The sequence below is a fragment of the Dendrobates tinctorius genome, unplaced genomic scaffold, assembly GCF_039654945.1.
Source record: "Dendrobates tinctorius isolate UK_male_01 unplaced genomic scaffold, ASM3965494v1 ptg000070l, whole genome shotgun sequence".
Taxonomy (NCBI): domain Eukaryota; kingdom Metazoa; phylum Chordata; class Amphibia; order Anura; family Dendrobatidae; genus Dendrobates; species Dendrobates tinctorius.
In genome coordinates this window covers 50194334-50213450 of record NW_027361738.1, presented here as the reverse complement: position 1 = coordinate 50213450, position 19117 = coordinate 50194334, and the positions used below count along the sequence as shown (strand labels likewise).

At 52.1% G+C, this 19117-nt stretch overlaps 1 protein-coding gene across 1 annotated transcript in view; it reads left to right on the top strand.

Annotated features, from left to right (window-relative positions):
• PITRM1 (pitrilysin metallopeptidase 1) overlaps window positions 1–19117 on the top strand; it is a 100686-nt gene that overhangs the window by 53336 nt on the left and 28233 nt on the right. The window contains exons 16-17 of the mRNA XM_073581644.1: window positions 655–784; window positions 7533–7653. Coding sequence (XP_073437745.1) covers window positions 655–784; window positions 7533–7653 — 251 coding nt within the window. The remainder of the gene's footprint in view (window positions 1–654; window positions 785–7532; window positions 7654–19117) is intronic.

The window sequence follows — 19117 nt, the reverse complement described above, 5'->3', positions numbered from 1 at the left end:
GAGAAATCTATATCTTCTGCTATATATTTACAATTTTGCACTATTGCACTATATTTGATTAATTTGAAGATTTCTTCATATATTGCAATTTTTTGTATTTTCCGCTCTCATATTCTCAGTGGGTAAAATTTGATTATTTGGATCAACTGTCTTTTATGTATCACTTGAGGCTAATTTATGTATTTAATATGTGCAATTGTTTCCATATTGCCAACTGTTTACCCTCTCTTACCTTTATGTGGATACTAAGTATCGCTGACTCCTTTATATACTATACAATTTGATTAATCTATTTGTATTTTATCAATTTTGGATAAAATAATAAAACTACATTTTTAATGAATTGCTCCTGATTCCATTTTTTGTTTTGGGTATCATTTATTGTTATGGTGGATGAGCTTTGATGTATTAGCCTCCTTTGGTTTGTAAGTCTCCTCTTAGCCTACTCTTTACAAGCTAAACATTCTCAAATCCTCTAACCGTTCTTCGTAGGACATATTTTGCAGTCCACTTACCATCCTAGTAGATCTTCTCTAAACTTGCTCCAGTTTTTCGATGTATTTTTAAAATGTGGTGCCCAGAACTGGGCACAGTAGTCCAGATGAGGCCTGACCATTGTCAAATAATCCTGTATTGTGACTTGTTGTATTTCAGGTGAGGTTCCTGTCCAGTATTGTGCTCAACCAACAAATGGCATGGTATATTTCCGAGCAATCTCCAGCCTAAATCCTCTTCCCGAGGAGCTGAAGCCATATGTGCCTCTGTTCTGCTCTGTAATAACAAAGTAAGTGTGGTGAGGAGTAACACCCTGATGGTTGTGGTTTGTGTACGGTCAGAGGGCAGGAACCAGTGCTGCACTATGAGGTCGGACCAAGAGTCCATGTTAGGTGTGGAAATCAAAAGGTCACACTTACTCCGCTAGTCCCCTGCTGCTCTTGTTCTGCACCTCCTGGTTCTCTGCTTTACTATTTCTGCTCCTATATGGCACAGACGAAATGACTGCTAAGTGAATTGCTGGCCGCAGTGTTGGCTCACTGGTCATTTACGGTTTGTTGAGAAGGACCAGGAAAAAGAGACCAGTTGGGAACCATTTGGCCTCAGAAGAGGAGAATATTGTGGGATTCGTGAGGTTGTGTGTCACTTACATTTTATTATTTTTTAAATTTATGTGCGTATATTATGCTATTTTATATCAAAGGTGAATCTAAGTTTATTCGGACTCCCATGACAGCACCACGAGAGAGGGGATCCGCCCTATAGGAACAGGAAACCTACAGATACAAAAGGGCGGCACCTCTCCCACGCATCAGTTGGTTTCCTGTTCCTGAGGGGACGGGATCCTACAGAAGATTTGGATCCCAGGCCGGCCAGCCGACACCGGTAGCGAGGGGGTCTCCTACCTCGGCCTGGTTCGGATTTCCTGGAAGACGCCACGGTGGCCCAGGATGGGTGTCACGGCGGTGGCGTGGACAGCAGGGAGCGGCGTCCGGAGGATGGCCGTCTCCAGGAAATTAGCCGCCGCCGGTAAGTATACCCCCCCCCCCCGGGGATTTCCGGCTCCGGCGGCGCACATGGGTGGCAGCGCTGTGCAGGGGGCTGCGACCGGCGCTGCTCCGAAGCTCCCGGGCGTCCCGCGGGGCTGCCGGCGTTTCCGGGGTAGCGGTGACGTCAGGGGGCGGGCGGAGGAGGCGCTTCCGGGTCAGCGCGCCACTGCGCATGCGCGGCAATTCCAAGATGGCGGCGCCCATCGGAAATACCGATGGCGCGAGTTCGGGCGCCAGCTGGGGTAGGGAGCTCCGTTAAGGGGGGGGAGGAGCGCGGCATGGATACTGCTGACCGGAGGAGGGGGTATTTAGGCGGGACCCGGGCAGGGTTCCTTGCCTTGGCCACATTACTACATGCAGCAGTGTGCAGCAGCAGCAGTGGTAATGGAAAGCGATCGAGAGCAGCAGCAGCAGCGGCAGAAGCAAGGGCAGCAGCGGCAAACATCACTGCCGCCCCTGGATGACCTTCGGCAGGTCAAACAGAAAAAGAAAGGGTCCCGTGACAGTAATGCGGGACGAAGTGACCAGTCCACTCGTAAGAGCTCCTCCAGGCAGACAGGAGCATCGACCGAAAGAAATCCCCCTCGTTCTCCGGTACTTGATTGTGGCACTGGTAAGTGATCTTCGTGAAAGTTCACTCAGTGACGGGACCCCCCTTCTGTGTTTTTTCTTTTCTAGGGAAAGAAAGCTACAACTAAAAATAAGCATAGGGAATGCGCACTCTGTGCATGCCCATTACCGGATGCATGCCTCAAAAGATTGTGCCCCCCTTGTATTCAGCAGACGGTGGCAGATGAGTCGCCTGCAGTAGCGGCGAGTTTGAGAGACATTGTCAGGGTAGAAATGAGGGAAACCCTAAAGTCCTTGTCTCAGCCGCAAAGTCTAAGGGGCGAGGTCCCGGCGGAATCTGATTCCTCGATAGAGTGGAGAAAAAGCAGAGACTCCCAGGCTTCATCTCCCTCGTCCTCCTCAGGAGAAGAGGACTCGGGGCGATTTTGTCTGCCTCTTGACCGGGTAGATAAGCTGGTCAAAGCAGTCAGAGGGACAATGGAGGTAGAGGAGCCTAAGCCCCATTTATCCATGCAGGATGTCATGTTCGGTGGGCTGGAACAGAGGAAGCGGAGAGTCTTTCCGTTGAATCAAAAAATACAGGATCTGATCCACAGAGAGTGGAAAAAACCGGACAAAAGAGGGTCGCTACCACCCGCCCTCAAAAGGAGATACCCCTTCGACGATCCGGCAGTAAGTTCTTGGGACAGAGCCCCCAAATTAGACGCTGCCATTGCGAAGGCATCAAAAAAATCCTCGCTCCCATTTGAGGACATGGGAGCCCTTAAAGATCCCTTAGATAGGAGAGCTGATACTTTCCTAAAAAACACCTGGGAGATGGCGGCCGGGTCCTTAAGACCAGCAGTGGCTTCAACGTGCACGGCCAGGTCCATGATGGTCTGGTTGGACCAGTTGGAGTCACAACTAAAGCAGGGTACATCAAGACAGACAATTCTTGGGGCCCTACCGACCATCCAAGAGGGAGCAGCCTTCCTGGCAGACGCCTCAGCGGATGCAGTGAAAATGGCCGCCAGAGCAGCAGGTCTTTCTAACGCAGCTCGCAGAGCCCTGTGGCTAAAGTGCTGGCAGGGAGACATCCAGTCCAGAGCAAAGCTCTGTGCGATTCCATGTGAGGGCGAATATTTGTTTGGGACTGTCCTAGACGAGCTGCTTGAAAAGGCGGGGGACGACAAGAAAAAGTTTCCAAACCTTTCATCAGCGTCCTACCGTCGCCCATTTGGTAGAAGGAGATTTGGCCAGGGGAGAAGGCGCAACTCTTCGCCTGTTAGAGATCGACCCAGATGGGAAGACAGAAGGAGACGAGGTACGGGCTATATGTTTACACGCTCGTCGAGAGATCAAAAGAAACCAAACCAATGACTAGCGGTTCCCGTAGGGGGTAGACTGTCATCCTTCTTCCCGGCATGGTCACAGATTACGAATAGTGACTGGGCGCGTAAGGTAATATCCACCGGGCTTAGGTTGGAGTTTACCCAGATCCCGCGGAACACCTTTAAACTGACCCCCTTAAGATCTTCTCATCTCGAACAAGCGGCTTTAGAAGCGGAAGTCTTGAGCCTATGTCAGAAAAATGTTCTGGTAGAGGTTCCAGAGGCTGAAAGAGGAAGAGGGTTTTACTCTCCCCTGTTTCTAATCCAGAAGCCTGATAACACATTCAGAACGATTATAAACCTTCGTTCCCTTAACGAGTTTTTGATTAATCATAAATTCAAAATGGAGTCCATTAATACAACAATAAAAATATTGTTTAAAGGTTGTTTTATGGCAGTCATAGATTTGAAAGACGCGTACTATCATGTACCTATCCATACAGACTTCCAGCAGTTCCTGAGGGTGGCAGTTTCAGTAGAGGGCACAGTACGTCATTTTCAGTATAGAGCCCTTCCCTTTGGTCTCTCAGCAGCACCCAGGGTTTTTACAAAGTTAGTGGCCGAAGTTATGGCTCACTTACGTGAGGTGGACGTCTTAATCATTCCATATTTAGACGATTTCTTGATTGTAGGAAAATCGGTGGGTCATTGTAAATCCCAGATAGAAAAAGCTAAATCCAGGTTAGAAAACCTGGGATGGATTTTAAACTACGAAAAATCCCGACTCCAACCCTTAAAGATACAGAAATTTTTAGGGTTGATACTAAATTCAGACACTCAGCGGTGCCTGCTACCACTAGATAAAATACAAAAGATACAGGAGCAGGTCCTTCGGGCAATGGATAATCCATCTATGACCCTCAGACAGGCCATGTCCCTGTTAGGTTCTCTAACTTCATGCATCCCAGCAGTAAGGTGGGCACAGTTCCATACCAGAACCCTTCAAAACGACGTCTTGTTTAATAGCAGGTCCCTTGGAGGCTCCATACAAGGTCGGATGTGTCTAAGCCCCTCAACTGTTACATCACTGAGATGGTGGCTTGAGAGCGAGAACCTAGCGTCAGGGGTGCCCTGGATAACACAGATAACCCGTATTATAACCACAGACGCAAGTTCCTTCGGTTGGGGAGCCCATATGGGGGACATAGTGGTACAGGGCCAGTGGGATTCTAATTCTGAAATCTCATCCAACCAGAGAGAACTATTGGCGATAGAGCGGGCAGTCAAGAAACTCATTATCTACCTGCAGGGCCATCATGTGAGGATACACTCGGACAACCAGGTAGCGGTAGCATATGTCAACCACCAAGGTGGAACCCGCTCCAGCGCTCTGATGCAGATAACAGAACGGCTCCTCCAGATAGCAGAGGAAAATTGTCTATCTTTGACCGCGCTCCACATCAGCGGAAAAGACAATGTAAGAGCAGACTTTTTAAGCCGCAAGGCTCTAAGACAAGGAGAATGGGCCTTGAACAAAAATATTTACCGCCAGATTGTCCGCAGATGGGGCCAGCCAGAGGTAGACCTCTTTGCCACCAGGAAAAACAGAAAAGAAAGATTGTTCTGCTCTCTGAACCCCAGGGAAAATCCCCTGGTGGTGGATGCCCTACTGATAAGATGGGATTTTTCTCTGGCATACGCCTTCCCACCATTGAATCTTCTTCCTCTGGTAGTCAGGAAGATCAGAGAGGATCAGGCAAGAGTCATACTGATTGCCCCCTTTTGGCCCAGGAGCACCTGGTTCGCATGGTTGAGGACCATGTCGATAGGCGATCCCTGGGTATTGCCGAACCTTCCGGATCTCCTCTACCAGGGGCCAGTCAGCCACCCACAAGTAGCGGGACTTCATTTGACGGCGTGGTATTTGAAAGGTCACTGTTAAAAAATAGAGGGTTCTCCAAGAACTTAATTGACACCCTCCTAAGAAGCAGAAAATTAACCACCACTAATATCTATGCTAGGACCTGGAAACGCTTCTTGTCCACCTTTCACTTTGACATCAGAGATGGAATTCCCACGAAACAGATTCTGGAATTTCTCCAGAAAGGTTTCGAATTGGGTCTCTCCACAAGCACGCTAAAAGTACAAGTTTCAGCCTTAGGGGCCCTGTTTGCAGCTGATATTGCAAAAGATTATTGGGTAGCAAGGTTCATCAGAGCAGCGGCCAGATCGAGACCTATACACAAAGACAGATGCGTACCGTGGGACTTAAACTTAGTCCTTACAGCCATGACAGAAAGTCCGTTTGAACCTTTAGATTCCGCCTCACTAAAGATTATATCCCTTAAAACAGCATTTCTGGTAGCAATAACATCCGCACGTAGGGTGAGCGACATACAGGCACTCTCCAGATTGCCTCCTTACACAGAGTTCTTACAGGATAGAGTGATCCTAAGGCCAGATCCAGCATACCTTCCCAAGGTAGCAACACAATTCCACAGGACACAGGAGATAGTTCTGCCTTCCTTCCTCCCTAACCCAACCAACCCTAAAGAGCAGAAACTCCAGACGTTAGATATTAGAAGATGCTTACTGACATATTTAGCAGCCACGGATCCTTGGAAGAAGGAGAACGCATTATTCCTATCCTTCCAAGGTTCCAGGAAAGGATACAGAGTATCAAAACGCACATTAGCAAGGTGGATTAGGGAGGCTATCTCTCTTGCCTACACAGCAGGTGGCGGTCCGGCTCCACAGAATCTGAGGGCACATTCCACTCGGGCAATGGCGTCATCCTGGGCGGAGAGATCTGGAGTATCAATTGATCAAATATGTAAGGCGGTCATCTCCTTCCACCTTTTTTAACCACTATCGGTTAGACATGGGTGCCTCCTCAGACCTCACCTTCGGGCTAAGGGTGCTGCAGGCTGTAGTCCCTCCCTAAGTTAGTTTACATCTCTGTAATTCTCTCGTGGTGCTGTCATGGGAGTCCGAATAAAGTATTAAGTTACGTACCGGTAACGGTATTTTTCGGAAGCCCATGACAGCACCCTTAGTTCCCTCCCTTGTTCACGTATAGAGGTGCACTCCTTTAGAAGATTGTTTATAGAATCACCATAGGTGGGAGATGGTATGAAATAATTCGGTTAAATAGGGTAGATAGGTTGTATATATCATATGTTGTGTACTAACCATGGTAGCCTCTCAAGCTCTGTAATCCAACTGATGCGTGGGAGAGGTGCCGCCCTTTTGTATCTGTAGGTTTCCTGTTCCTATAGGGCGGATCCCCTCTCTCGTGGTGCTGTCATGGGCTTCCGAAAAATACCGTTACCGGTACGTAACTTAATACTTTTCCTGCACCCAGGGCAAGAATTAAGTTTGTCACCCCCACCTATACACAACTTGAGCAGTTTGAGCAAATGTCTTGTGGCTGCACATATGCGATTTGCCCATTTACAGTCACGTGCCAACTTCCCCCCTCTGTCCTATCCAGCACCAGCTCAGATCGGTCACTGACCGCTCCTGCAGGCAATTCAGCTGCTCCATGTCAACAGAGCAGCTCTTCTTCCAGACTGACTGCTGACATCATGCTGATTGACCGCTGGATTCTTGCAGTTATACAGTGGGGAGCCGGCTATCTATCATCGTGATGTTGGCAATCACTGCCCATCAGTAGAGCGGAAGAGAAGCCGCCGTTCTGTCGATGTGATGTCAGCAGAAGCCGCAGGGTCAGCCAGTGACCCCCTCTGTGCTACCAGAGATCTGCGCTAGGCAAAATTGGTGTTTGGCAATGAACTGCCTTTTGGTTCGAAGGCCCGCACTAAAAAATGAATATAGTACTGGATAACCCCCTATAAGTTGGATCAAGGAGGAAAATAAATAACAAGTTGGGATGTTTTCTTTCCATAGTGACAGGTTACTTTATCTCTGGTTCATTAGAAAGACCAGCACAATCTGTTACATCTGCATGATTTACATAAATCATTTCCAACATGGATTTTTTATTTTGTGGTGACAGCACTTGACTCTCGGTCGTGTGGCTTACTTTTAGTAACTTTCCTACTAATGTGCTTTGCCGTGTGATGACTGACGCAAGTGTTTTCTGTAGGATGGGCTGCGGCGCTTATAACTACCGAGAACAAGCACAACAGATGGAGCTGACGACAGGAGGGATGCACGTCTGTCCGCACATTGTAACGGATGACTCTAACATGGACACTTATGAACAGGTGACCTCAGAGACTTTACAGTAACTTTTTTGTTTAGAACAAGTCAAAGCAATTAGTAATACTGCAGCCAAGAGAGGAAAAACCTCTCTCCCTAAATTCAACCACCACGAGAAGTTAACAGGTGGAATACTCCCAAGATATAAACACATGGAAAAGACGGAGTATGAAAAAATCCACCACAAGTAATAAAATTAACAATTTTATTCCATCAAGAATACATAAAAGCATAACAGTCAATGATCAGCGCAAACAGAAATGGTGATAATCAAGGACATACTGATAGAGCATGGGGCGAGTGAGTCACAAATACCCAAGGGTAAGAAAGCCAGGACAAATGAAAAATGGGTGTAACAACACACTAATGTATAGTAAAGCCAGTGATCGTACACTATCATCATGAGGGTAAAACCCGGCTGCTGTATCACATAGTTATCGATATTGTTTACCCATAGTAATTGGTAGTGTCCACTCGCCTCCCAGCTGGCCCCCTATTCTTGATGGAATAAAATTGTTAATTTTATTACTTGTAGTTTTTTCGTTGTACTCGCGTCTCTCATCAGTTCTCCTTTTTCTCGTTCGCCTTATTGGGGGACACAGAGACCATGGGTGTATGCTTTGCTGCCACTAGGAGGCTGACACTATGCACAAAAAAATGTTAGCTCCTCCTCCGCAGTATACACCCCACCGACCGGCACCAATTTCCTCAGTTTAGCTTAGTGTCAGTAGGAGGTGGACACGGGTCTTTCATTAGACCCATATCTACCTCGTCGTGCGTCGTTCCTTTACAGGTTCTACAGAGGGATGCAGAGTGAAAAGTCACATCTGTACTCCCACATGGAGTCTGCGAGTACGGCGTGTACTGCCACCCCATATCCTTGCAGTTCTCCGCGGCAGGACCAGCCAGACGGACGCCGACACCAAGACGTGCCAGCGACTCCAGGGGTCCTTGTCGCCAGTCTCCCTCCCACTCGCCTACCAGAGCCTGTCGGTTGGATGAGACGCAGGACTTCTTCAGACCCAGGTAACGGATCGGGGATGGGTGAGTATAGATTTTTATTACCTGGCTGCTCATTCCCGGCGGACAGGGGGCCTCTTCAATGGCACAGGGATGCGGGCGCTCGCAGTCACCCTACATCTATAGGCACACCATGCTCTTTTTTGCTGGCCCCGCATTCCCCCCCCTTCCCCCTTCCCCCTTTCTGGGGACAGGGAGCACAGGGCCTTTTTCCTTTCCTCCCCTTGAGAGCGGCTTGCGGCTACGGCGTCCCCTTCTTCCGACCTCCGCGCCGACCCCCTGCTGACAGGCGGCCGCCGCAACTAATTTAGGCCCCGGCTTCACTTCGGGCCTACCGCTGCGTCGCGGCCACGCCCCTCGCCCCTTTCTTCTAAGCGGGCTTCTCTCCCGCTCTTCCCGGGCCCTCCCACCGCCTGTCCTTCACCTGCCCAGCCTGCTATTGGCTAGAGGGCGGTGAATTTTAACCCTGCAATGTGCTCCGCCCTCCCTCCTCTCCTGGACGCGCGCTCTTTCTCAGGCAGGTGCCATTTTACCAGCCTGTTAGCCGGACACCAGCTCGTCACCGGATCATCTTCTGCCAGCTGGTTTTTTCGTTCAGGAGGTCTATCGGCCGGATTTCGCTCTGACCTGCATCCACTGACAGGTCGCAGAGCATCGCTTCTGGGGACACCGGACCATGAGTAGCTCTGCACTGCAGACTGACCCTTCTCCTCCCTCTGTCCCCCCAACCTTCCGGCATTACCTCAGCTTTTCACTATGTCTACCTCTAAGTCTGATCGTACCCGCTCTACTGCCCCCCCCTGCACTTTAGTCAAGTTCTTTGCATGTTCTTCGTGCAATCGCAAACTTCCAACAGGCCAGTCCACTCCCCTCTGCCTGGATTGTAGCAACCCAATTCAGCCTGACGCCGTCCAGGAGCCATCTACGGCTCCAGGTGAGAGTGAACTCCCCATGCCTGGCTGGGCCTCCTCGCTATCTCAATCAGTGGCAGACCTCACCAAGGTGTCTCAGTCCCTGGTGGCCGTTCTTGATAAGTTGCCCCTGGACTCTTCAGCAGGGCCAAGCAGGTCCCAAATTGTTCCATCTGAGTCAGCCAGCGTTAGTCGCAAAAGACCCAGGCAAGATGCCCAGCCCGATTCCTCTCCTCGTCCCATCTCACCGCATAGCCCTTCTCAGCAGCCTCCCTCTCGGGCCTCCTCTCCCGAGTCAGGTGAAGCGCTTTCGGACAGGTCATCTGAGGGGATTTTAGAGCTGGATTCAGACCAGGATGCAAACATGAAGGTCACAGTGCAGAACCTCATTGCAGCGATCCATCATACTTTCGATATTGCTGACTCCCCTGCGAAATCCTCAGATCAGGAGGTTTCGTTCAGACGGGCAGAAACTCCCTCCAGGGTTTTTCCTTTCCATTCCGAGTTTGGGAAGATTATTACCAAGGAAAGAGAGGATCCGACCAGACGCTTTCAAAGAGGAAAACGTCTAGGCGTACTCTACCCATTTGCTAAGGAGCTCACGGACAACTGGTCGGCCTCTCCCTCGGTGGATCCGCCTGTGTCCAGGCTTTCCAATAACACGGTTCTCCCGCTTTCAGGCGTGGCGTCCCTAAAGGATTCTAATGACAGGATTATAGAATCCCTGGCGAAGTCTGTCTTTGAATCGGCTTCAGCGGCTGTGTGCCCAATCTTTGCTTCATCCTGGGCAGCAAAGGCCATAGCCACGTGGGCAGACGACCTTCGTCAAGGCATCTTAGATAAGGCGCAACCGGAGCGTTTGGCCGATCTCGCCAATCAGATCTCCAATGCTGGGGACTATCTTCTTTCCGCTTCCTTGGATGCCGCATCCTGTGCAGTTCAGGCGTCAAGCAACGTAGTTGCAATTCGACGTACAGTTTGGCTAAAGGCCTGGCAAGCGGACTTGTCTTCTAAAAAGTCCCTCACTAACCTGCCTTTTCAGGGGGTGCGCCTCTTTGGGTCCCAATTGGACCAGATTATTGAGGACGCCACCGGAGGCACGAGTTCACTTCTCCCTCAGTCCAATCCTCGCAGACCTCCACTAAGGCGTCAGTTTCGACCCTTTCGGACTTTCCGCCGTTTCAATACGGCGGACAACTCCTCCAGCCAACAGAGACCGCAGGCTCGCCAGGAGAGAAAGAAAGTTTCCTTCAGACCCACTCCTTCCTGGCGATCCCACTCTTCCCAGGGCAGACCGTCCAGATCTGGATCTGGACGGTCTACTTCAGCATGACTATCGTCGGACACGCGAGGCGCCTTTCCAATTGGGAGGCCGACTTCCTTCCTTCAGGGACGTTTGGCTGGCCTCCGTAGAGGACGCTTGGGTCAGGGAGGTCGTATCCTCAGGATACAAGATACAGTTTGTCTCTCTCCCACGGGATCGTTTCTTCGAATCCCGGCCTCCTAAGGATCCAGCCTTGGTCCCGGGGTTCTCTACGACTATCGCCTCTCTCCTCAGACAGCACCACTACCAGCTCGTCGCATGGCCCTTCGGTCTTGCCACCGCTCCCAGACTCTTCACGAAGATCGTGGCTGCGTTGATGGCTTTGTTGAGAGTCAGAGGTCTCGTTCTTTTCCCATACCTAAACGATATTCTGATCAGGGCTCCCTCATTTCAACAGGTTCACCAAAGTTTGTCAATCGTCCTGGACACTCTTTCCGATTTCGGGTGGATCGTCAACAGGAAAAAGTCCTGTCTGGTTCCTACCCAACGCCTGGTCTTTCTAGGCCTTCTGTTCGACACTCGTCGGTCAAGGGTCTTTCTCCCACAAGAGAAGATTCTCTCTCTGCAGCAGGAAGTACGATCGCTGCAGATCTCACGATTCCCGTCCCTCCGTACAGCCAGGAGGGTCCTGGGAAAGATGGTGGCGGCGATAGAGGCAGTTCCCTTTGCCCAATTTCACGCCAGACCTCTCCAGCAGGCCATTCTGTCGAAGTGGAACAGGTCGCCTCGGTCCCTGGATCGCCCTGTTCCTCCTTCTTACCGGGTCAAGCGGTCCCTCAACTGGTGGTTGTCGTCACCTCTCATTCTATCGGGTCGATTCTTCCTTCCCTTTCGCTGGCAGATAGTAACCACAGATGCCAGTCTCCTCGGTTGGGGTGCAGTGTTCCGCAACCACACTGTTCAGGGTCGATGGTCGGATCGGGAATCAGTACCGATCAACATTCTGGAGATTCAAGCTATCCATCTTGCTCTCGTTCACTGGGAAAGGCTCCTCAAGGGACTGCCGGTACGGATTCAGACAGACATCGCCACAGCGGTGGCATATGTCTACCGCCAAGGGGGAACACGGAGTGTCTCAGCCCTGGCGGAGGGGTCCAAGATTCTTCGTTGGGCGGAGATTTCAGTTCCGACAATTTCCGTGCTGCACATTCCCGACGTAGACAACTGGGCCGACGATTTTCTCAGTCGCAAGGGTCTCGCGGCGGGAGAGTGGTCCCTCCATCCGGAGGTGTTTCATCTGCTCTGCCTTTGGTGGGGAATCCCGGATGTAGACCTCATGGCGTCTTGCCTCAACAGGAAAGTCCCACAATTCGTGTCCAGGTCTCGGGAACCTCTGGCAGTGGGCGCCGACGCCCTGGCCGTTCCTTGGTCCCAGTTCGACTTTCCCTACCTGTTCCCTCCTCTGCATCTTCTTCCCAACCTGTTGAAAAAGATCAAGGCAGAAGGAATTCCAGTCATTCTCATCGCCCCGAATTGGCCCAGAAGGTCTTGGTTCGTGGACATTGTCAACCTTCTCGCGGACGCCCCCTGGAAGCTTCCAGACAGAACAGATCTGCTGTCTCAGGGACCGATTTGCCACCCCAATTCTCGGCCGCTCAATTTAACGGAGTGGCTGTTGAGACCGAGGTTCTGAAACGGGCAGGATTTTCCGACCAGGTAGTTCAGACCATGATCCGAGCCAGAAAGCCATCATCTTCCAAGATCTACTACCGTACTTGGAAGGCCTATTTCACTTGGGGTGAGACCAGTGACATCGCGCCCATGTCCTTTTCGCTCCCTTCAGTCCTAGCGTTTCTTCAGGCAGGATTGGATGCGGGCCTTGCCCTCAGTTCCCTGAAGGGTCAAGTTTCGGCGCTGTCCATTCTATTTCAGAAAACATTGGCTTCCCGTCCTCAGGTTAAGACCTTTCTTCAGGGCGTGGCTCACACGGTTCCGCCGTACCGGGCGCCCGTGGATCCATGGGATCTTAATCAGGTTCTGCAAGGTCCTCCCTTTGAACCCCTCAGGGATATTTCCCTTTCTCTCCTTTCTTGGAAGGTAGCCTTTCTGGTGGCCATCACCTCCGTCCGGCGCGTGTCGGAATTGGCAGCTCTTTCGTGCCGCTCCCCTTTTCTGGTGCTCCACCAGGATAAGGTAGGTCTGCGGCCTCCGCCCTCTTTCCTGCCGAAGGTGGTGTCCTCGTTTCACCTCAACGAGGATATCGTGCTACCATCCTTTTGTCCGTATCCAACTCATCCCCGAGAGCGGTCCTTGAACAAGCTGGACCTGGATAGGGCGATAAGAGTCTATCTGTCTAGGACGACTTCCTTGCGAAAGACAGTCTCTTTTCATTATCCCTGATGGGGCGCGGAAGGGTCACTCGGCGTCAAAGGCCACTATTGCTCGCTGGATCAGATCTGCAATTTTGGAAGCCTACCGAGTTAAGCGTCGCGGAGCCCCTCCGGGGATCAGGGCCCACTCTACTCGGGCAGTGGGTGCCTCCTGGGCGGTGCGCCACAGAGCTTCCGCGCTGCAGCTTTGCAAAGCTGCAACATGGTCATCGGTTCACACGTTTCTGAAATTCTACAGAGTCCACACCTACGCTTCGGCGGACGCCAGCCTAGGTAGACGGATTCTGCAGGCCGCGGTGGTGAGTCCGCTGGCCTGATGGAAGTTTGTTTCCCACCCCAGGGACTGCTTTGGGACGTCCCATGGTCTGTGTCCCCCAATAAGGCGAACGAGAAAACAGGATTTTTTGGGTTTCTTACCGTAAAATCTGTTTCTCGGAGCCTTCATTGGGGGACACAGCACCCTCCCATGTTTTACAACTCCTGTTCTTATGGTTGTCGGTTGGTTACAGTTGAGTTGTCTGTTCTGTTTTCATTCTGTTTTGTTACTTCTCCTACTGCTTTCTCACTAACTGAGGAAATTGGTGCCGGTCGGTGGGGTGTATACTGCGGAGGAGGAGCTAACATTTCTCGTTCGCCTTATTGGGGGACACAGAGACCATGGGTGTACGCTGCTGCCACTAGGAGGCTGACACTATGCACAAAAAAAGGTTAGCTCCTCCTCCGCAGTGTACACCCCACCGACGGGCAGGGAACTCCTCAGTTTAGCTTAGTGTCAGTAGGAGGTGGACACGGGTCTTTCATTAGACCCTTATCTACCTCGATGTGCGTCGTTCCCTTTCAGGTTCTGGAGGGATACAGTGTGAATAGTACAACTGTACTCCCACAAGGAGGCTTTGAGTACGGCGTGTACTGCCACCCCGTATCCTCATAGCTCTCCACAGCGGGACCAAGAGCTCAGCACGGGTGCGTGCCAGCGATCCAGATGGTCCTCGCTCCCCGTCTCCCACCCACTCGCCCACCAGAGCCTGTCGGTTTGGATGAGACGCCGCCACAACAAGAGACAGATCAGACAGCGTGGGATAATGAGGTACCTTTATTGAATACAAGACGGAGGTAAGTATGGGGTCCGAGTCGCGTCCTCCTCATACCTAGATGGGCATCTCGGCGGCTCCAATATTGTTCAAAGCGGCCACTGCAGCTGCCGCAATTACTCCTGGCCCTGGCATCAGTAGGGGTCTTGCCCGGCGTTTTGCCCCGCCTTTAGTCCTTGGCGCAGCAGATATCAGCGGCGTTCTGCAGAACGGTTGCCGCGGCAGCGCTGCGGGACCTCCGCGCCGCCCCTCGCTGACAGGCGGCCGCCGCTATTAATTTAGGCCCCGGCTTCATTTCGGGCCTTCTTCTGCGTTGCGGCCACGCCCCCCGCCCCCTTCTCCTAAGCGGGCTTCTCTCCCGCCCGTTCTAGGCCTGCCCACCGCTCTCTTTGATCCTAGCCTGTTCTTGGCCAGCGGGCGGTGCCTTCCTTCAGCTTCGGCGGCTAGCTCCGCCCTTCTTCCTCTGAAAGCGCACGTTCCTCCTGCTCCTCTCAGGCCGCCGCCATCTTCGCAGCCTGTCAGCCGGACACCGCTCTCCGCAGCCTGTCAGCCGGATACCGCTCTCCGCTGCCCTACATCTTCCGACAAGTCGTGTGGCACGTTCCCTAGGGACACCGGACCGTGAGTATCTCTGCATCTGCAGACTGACACCCTCCTCTGCCTTTTTGACCCCCAACCTTCCGGCAGCAGGACAGCCTACTCCCCTCTGCCTGGACTGCAGCAACCCCATTCAGCAAGACTCCGTCCAGGAGCCATCTATTGCGCCATGTGGAAGCGAACCCCCCATTACTGGTTGGGCCTCGTCTCCTTCTCAATCTGTGGCAGACCTCACCAGGGTGTCTCAGTCCCTAGTAGCCGTCCTTGATAGGTTGCCCCTGGACACTTCTGCAGGGTCCAGCAGGTCACATGATGCTCCATTTGAGCCAGCCAGCAGAAGCCGCAAAAGGTCCAGACAGGACCTCCGGCCGGGATCCTCTCCTGGCCTCACATCCCCACATAGTCCTTCCCAGCAGTCGCCCTCCCGTGCCTCCTCACCCAAGTCAGGTGAAGCGCTTTCGGATGTGTCATCCGAAGAGATCTTAATGCTGGATTCGGACCAGGACGCGGACGTGAAGGTTACGGTACAGAACCTCATTGCTGCGATTAAACACGCCTTCGAAATCTCAGACTCCCCTGCGAAATCCTCAGAACAGGAGGTTTCGTTCAGACGGGCAGAAACACCTTCCAGGGTCTTCGCTTTCCGATCCGAGTTTGGCAGGATCCTTACCAGGGAAAGAGAAAATCCAACCAGGCGCTCTCAAAGAGGGAAGCGCCTCGGCGTGCTGTACCCGTTTGCCAAGGAGCTCACCGACAACTGTTCCGCTTCCCCCTCGGTAGACGCACCCGTGTCCAGACTTTCTGACAACACGGTCCTCCCGATTTCAGGTGTGGTGGCGTCACTAAAGGATTCTAATGTTAGAATTATAGAATCTTTAGCAAAGTCAACATTCGAAGCGGCTACAGCAGTGCTAAGCCCAGCCTTCGCTTCATCTTGGGTAGCGAAGGCCAGAGCCACTTGGGCAGAGGAACTCCGCAAGGGCATCCTAGTTAAAGCCCAACCAGAGCAATTGGCCAAACTGGCCAACCAGATCTCTCATGCATGGGATTATCTGCTCTCTGCCTCCTTGGATGCCGCGTCTTGCGCAGTTCAGGCGTCAAGCAACGTGGTAGCAATCCGACGTTCAATTTGGCTCAAGGCTTGGCAGGCGGATTTGGCTTCAAAAAAGGTCCCTTACCAATCTGCCTTTTCAGGGAGCGTGTCTCTTCGGATCCCAGCTGGACCAGATTATTAAGGACGCCGCTGGAGGCACGAGTTCCCTCCTCCCTCAGTCCAAGCCTCGCAGACCTCCGTTAAGACGTCAGTTTCAGCCCTTTCGGACTTTCCGCCTCTTCAATGTGGCAGACAACTTCTCTAACCAACAGAGACCGCAGGCACGCCAGGATAGAGAAAAGGTGTCCTTCAGACCCATTCCCTCCTGGCAATCTCACAACTCCCAGGGCAGATCCTCCAGATCCAGATCTGGACGGTCCACATCAGCATGACTATCAACGAACTCTCGAGGGTCCTTCCCAATTAGGAGGTCGACTCCCTTTCTTCAGAGACGTCTGACTTGCCTCAGTAGAGGACGCTTGGGTCAGGGAGGTTGTATCATCAGGATACACGATAGAGTTCGTTTCTCATCCCCGGGATCGTTTCTTCGAGTCCTGACCTCCAAAAGATCCCGCCTTAGTTCCGGGGTTCTTTGCGTCCATCGCCTATCTCCTCAATTCCGGAGTGATAGTGCCCGTTCCCGAATCAGAACGTTTCACAGGGTTTTATTCAAACCTGTTCGTGGTACCGAAAAAAGGCGGTACAGTTCGCCCCATCTTGGACCTCAAGTTACTCAACAAGAGAGTCCGACTGCGTCATTTCCGAATGGAGTCTCTTCGGTCAGTAATCGCTTCCATGGAAACGCAGGAGTTCATGTGTTCAATAGACATCTAAGATGCCTATCTACTCGTTCCCATATTCTCCGGCCCTCAGAAATTCCTGCGTTTTGCGATTTGCCAGGAACATTACCAGTTTGCTGCACTACCGTTCGGTCTCGCCTCCGCACCCAGAGTGTTTACAAAGATCATGGCGGCGTTGATGGCCTTGTTGAGAATCAGAGGTCTTGTTCTTTTTCCGTACCTCGATGACATTCTGATCACAGCTCCGTCCTTTCATCAAGCTCACCAAAGTATTACCATCGTCCTCGACACCCTGTCCAATTTCGGGTGGCTCATCAACAAAAAGAAGTCCTGCCTGGTTCCGACACAATGTCTTGTGTTTCTGGGTCTATTGTTCGACACTCGTCGATCAAGGGTTTTTCTCCCACAAGAAAAGATTTGCTCCCTGCAGCGGGATGTACGATCGCTACAGATCTTACGACTTCCATCTCTCCGGACAATAATGAAAGTCCTAGGAAAGATGGAGGCAGCGACAGAGGCGGTTCCCTTTGCCCAATTTCACACCAGACCTCTCCAACACGCCATCCTGTCTCGGTGGAACAGGTCTGTTTTTTTTCTTTGGACCGCCCAGTTCGTCTTTCATACCGGGTCAAGCAGTCCCTCAATTGGTGGCTGACGTCTCCACTCATCTCCCTAGGACGGTCTTTCCTCCCCATTCACTGGCAGCTTGTGACGCCGTTTGCCAGCATCTCGGCTGTGGAGCAGTGTTCCGCGAACACACTGTTTAGGGTCGGTGGTCAACGCAGGAGTCAGCCCTGCCGATCAACGTTCTCGAGATACGAGCGATTTATCTGTCTCTCGTTCACTGAGAGAGACTTCTCAGGGGCCTGACTATCCAGATTCAGACAGACAATGCCACAGCGGTGGCATATGTCAACCGCCAAGGGGGGGACACGGAGTGTCTCAGCCCTGGCAGAGGTGTCCAAGATTCTAAATTGGGCAGAGGTTTCAGTCCCGGCTATATCCGCGGTGCACGTTCCCGGCGTGGACATCTGGACCGCCGATTTTCTCAGCCGCGAGGGTCTTGCGGCGGGAGAGTGGTCCCTACATCCGGAGGTATTTCTTCAGCTTTGCCGTCGTTGGGGAACCGCGGACGTAGATCTGCTAGCTTCTCTCCTCAACAGGAAAGTCCCACAGTTTGTATCCAGGGCTCGAGATCCCCTCGCAGTGGGCGCCGACGCTCTGGCCATTCCTTGGTCGCAGTTCGAGCTCCCCTACCTGTTCCCTCCCCTGCCTCTTCTTCCCAGGTTGTTGAAGGTAATCAAGGCGGAAGGAATTCCAGTCATCCTCATCGCCCCGAATTGGCCCAAAAGGTCTTGGTTCGCGGACGCCTTAACCTTCTCGCTGACGCCCCCCGGAAGCTTCCAGACAGGGCAGATCTGCTGTCTCAAGGTTCGATTTGCCACCCCAATTCTCGGCCTCTCAATTTGACGGCGTGGCTGTTGAGACCGAGGTTTTGAAACGATCAGGCTTTTCGGATCGAGTTATTCAGACCATGATCCGGGCCAGAAAGCCATAGTCTTCCAAAATTTATTACCGTACTTGGAAGGCCTATTTCACTTGGTGCGAGGCCAACGACATTCCGCCAATGCGTTTTTCGCTCCCTTCTGTCCTGGCGTTTCTTCAGGCAGGGCTTGATGCAGGCCTTGCCCTCAGCTCTTTAAAAGGTCAAGTTTCGGCGCTGTCCGTTTTATTTCAGAAGACGTTGGCCTCCCGTCCTCAGGTCAAAACCTTCCTTCAAGGTGTGGCTCATGCGGCTCCTCTGTACCGAGCGCCCGTAGATCCTTGGGATCTTAATTTGGTTCTCAAGGTTCTGCAAGGTCCTCCCTTTGAACCTCTCAGGGAAGTTTCTCTATCTCTCCTTTCATGGAAAGTAGCCTTCCTAGTAACCATCACCTCCATCCGGCGCGTGTCGGAATTGGCGGCCCTCTCTTGCCGCTCTCCTGTCTTGGTACTCTACCAGGACAAGGTAGTTCTGCGGTCTCCGCCCTCTTTCCTTCCTAAGGTGGTGTCAGCTTTCCACCTGAATGAGGACATTGTTCTCCCGTCATTTTGTCCGGGTCTAGCTCATCCTCGGGAGCGGTCCTTGAACAAGCTGGACTTGGTCAGGGCGATGAAGGTCTACCTAGCTAGGACGACCCCTTTGCGGAAGACAGACTCTCTCTTCGTCATTCCAGATGGGGCGCGGAAAGGTCACCCGGCTTCCAAAGCTACTATTGCTCGCTGGATCAGATCGGCAATTTTGGAGGCCTTCCGGGTTAAGC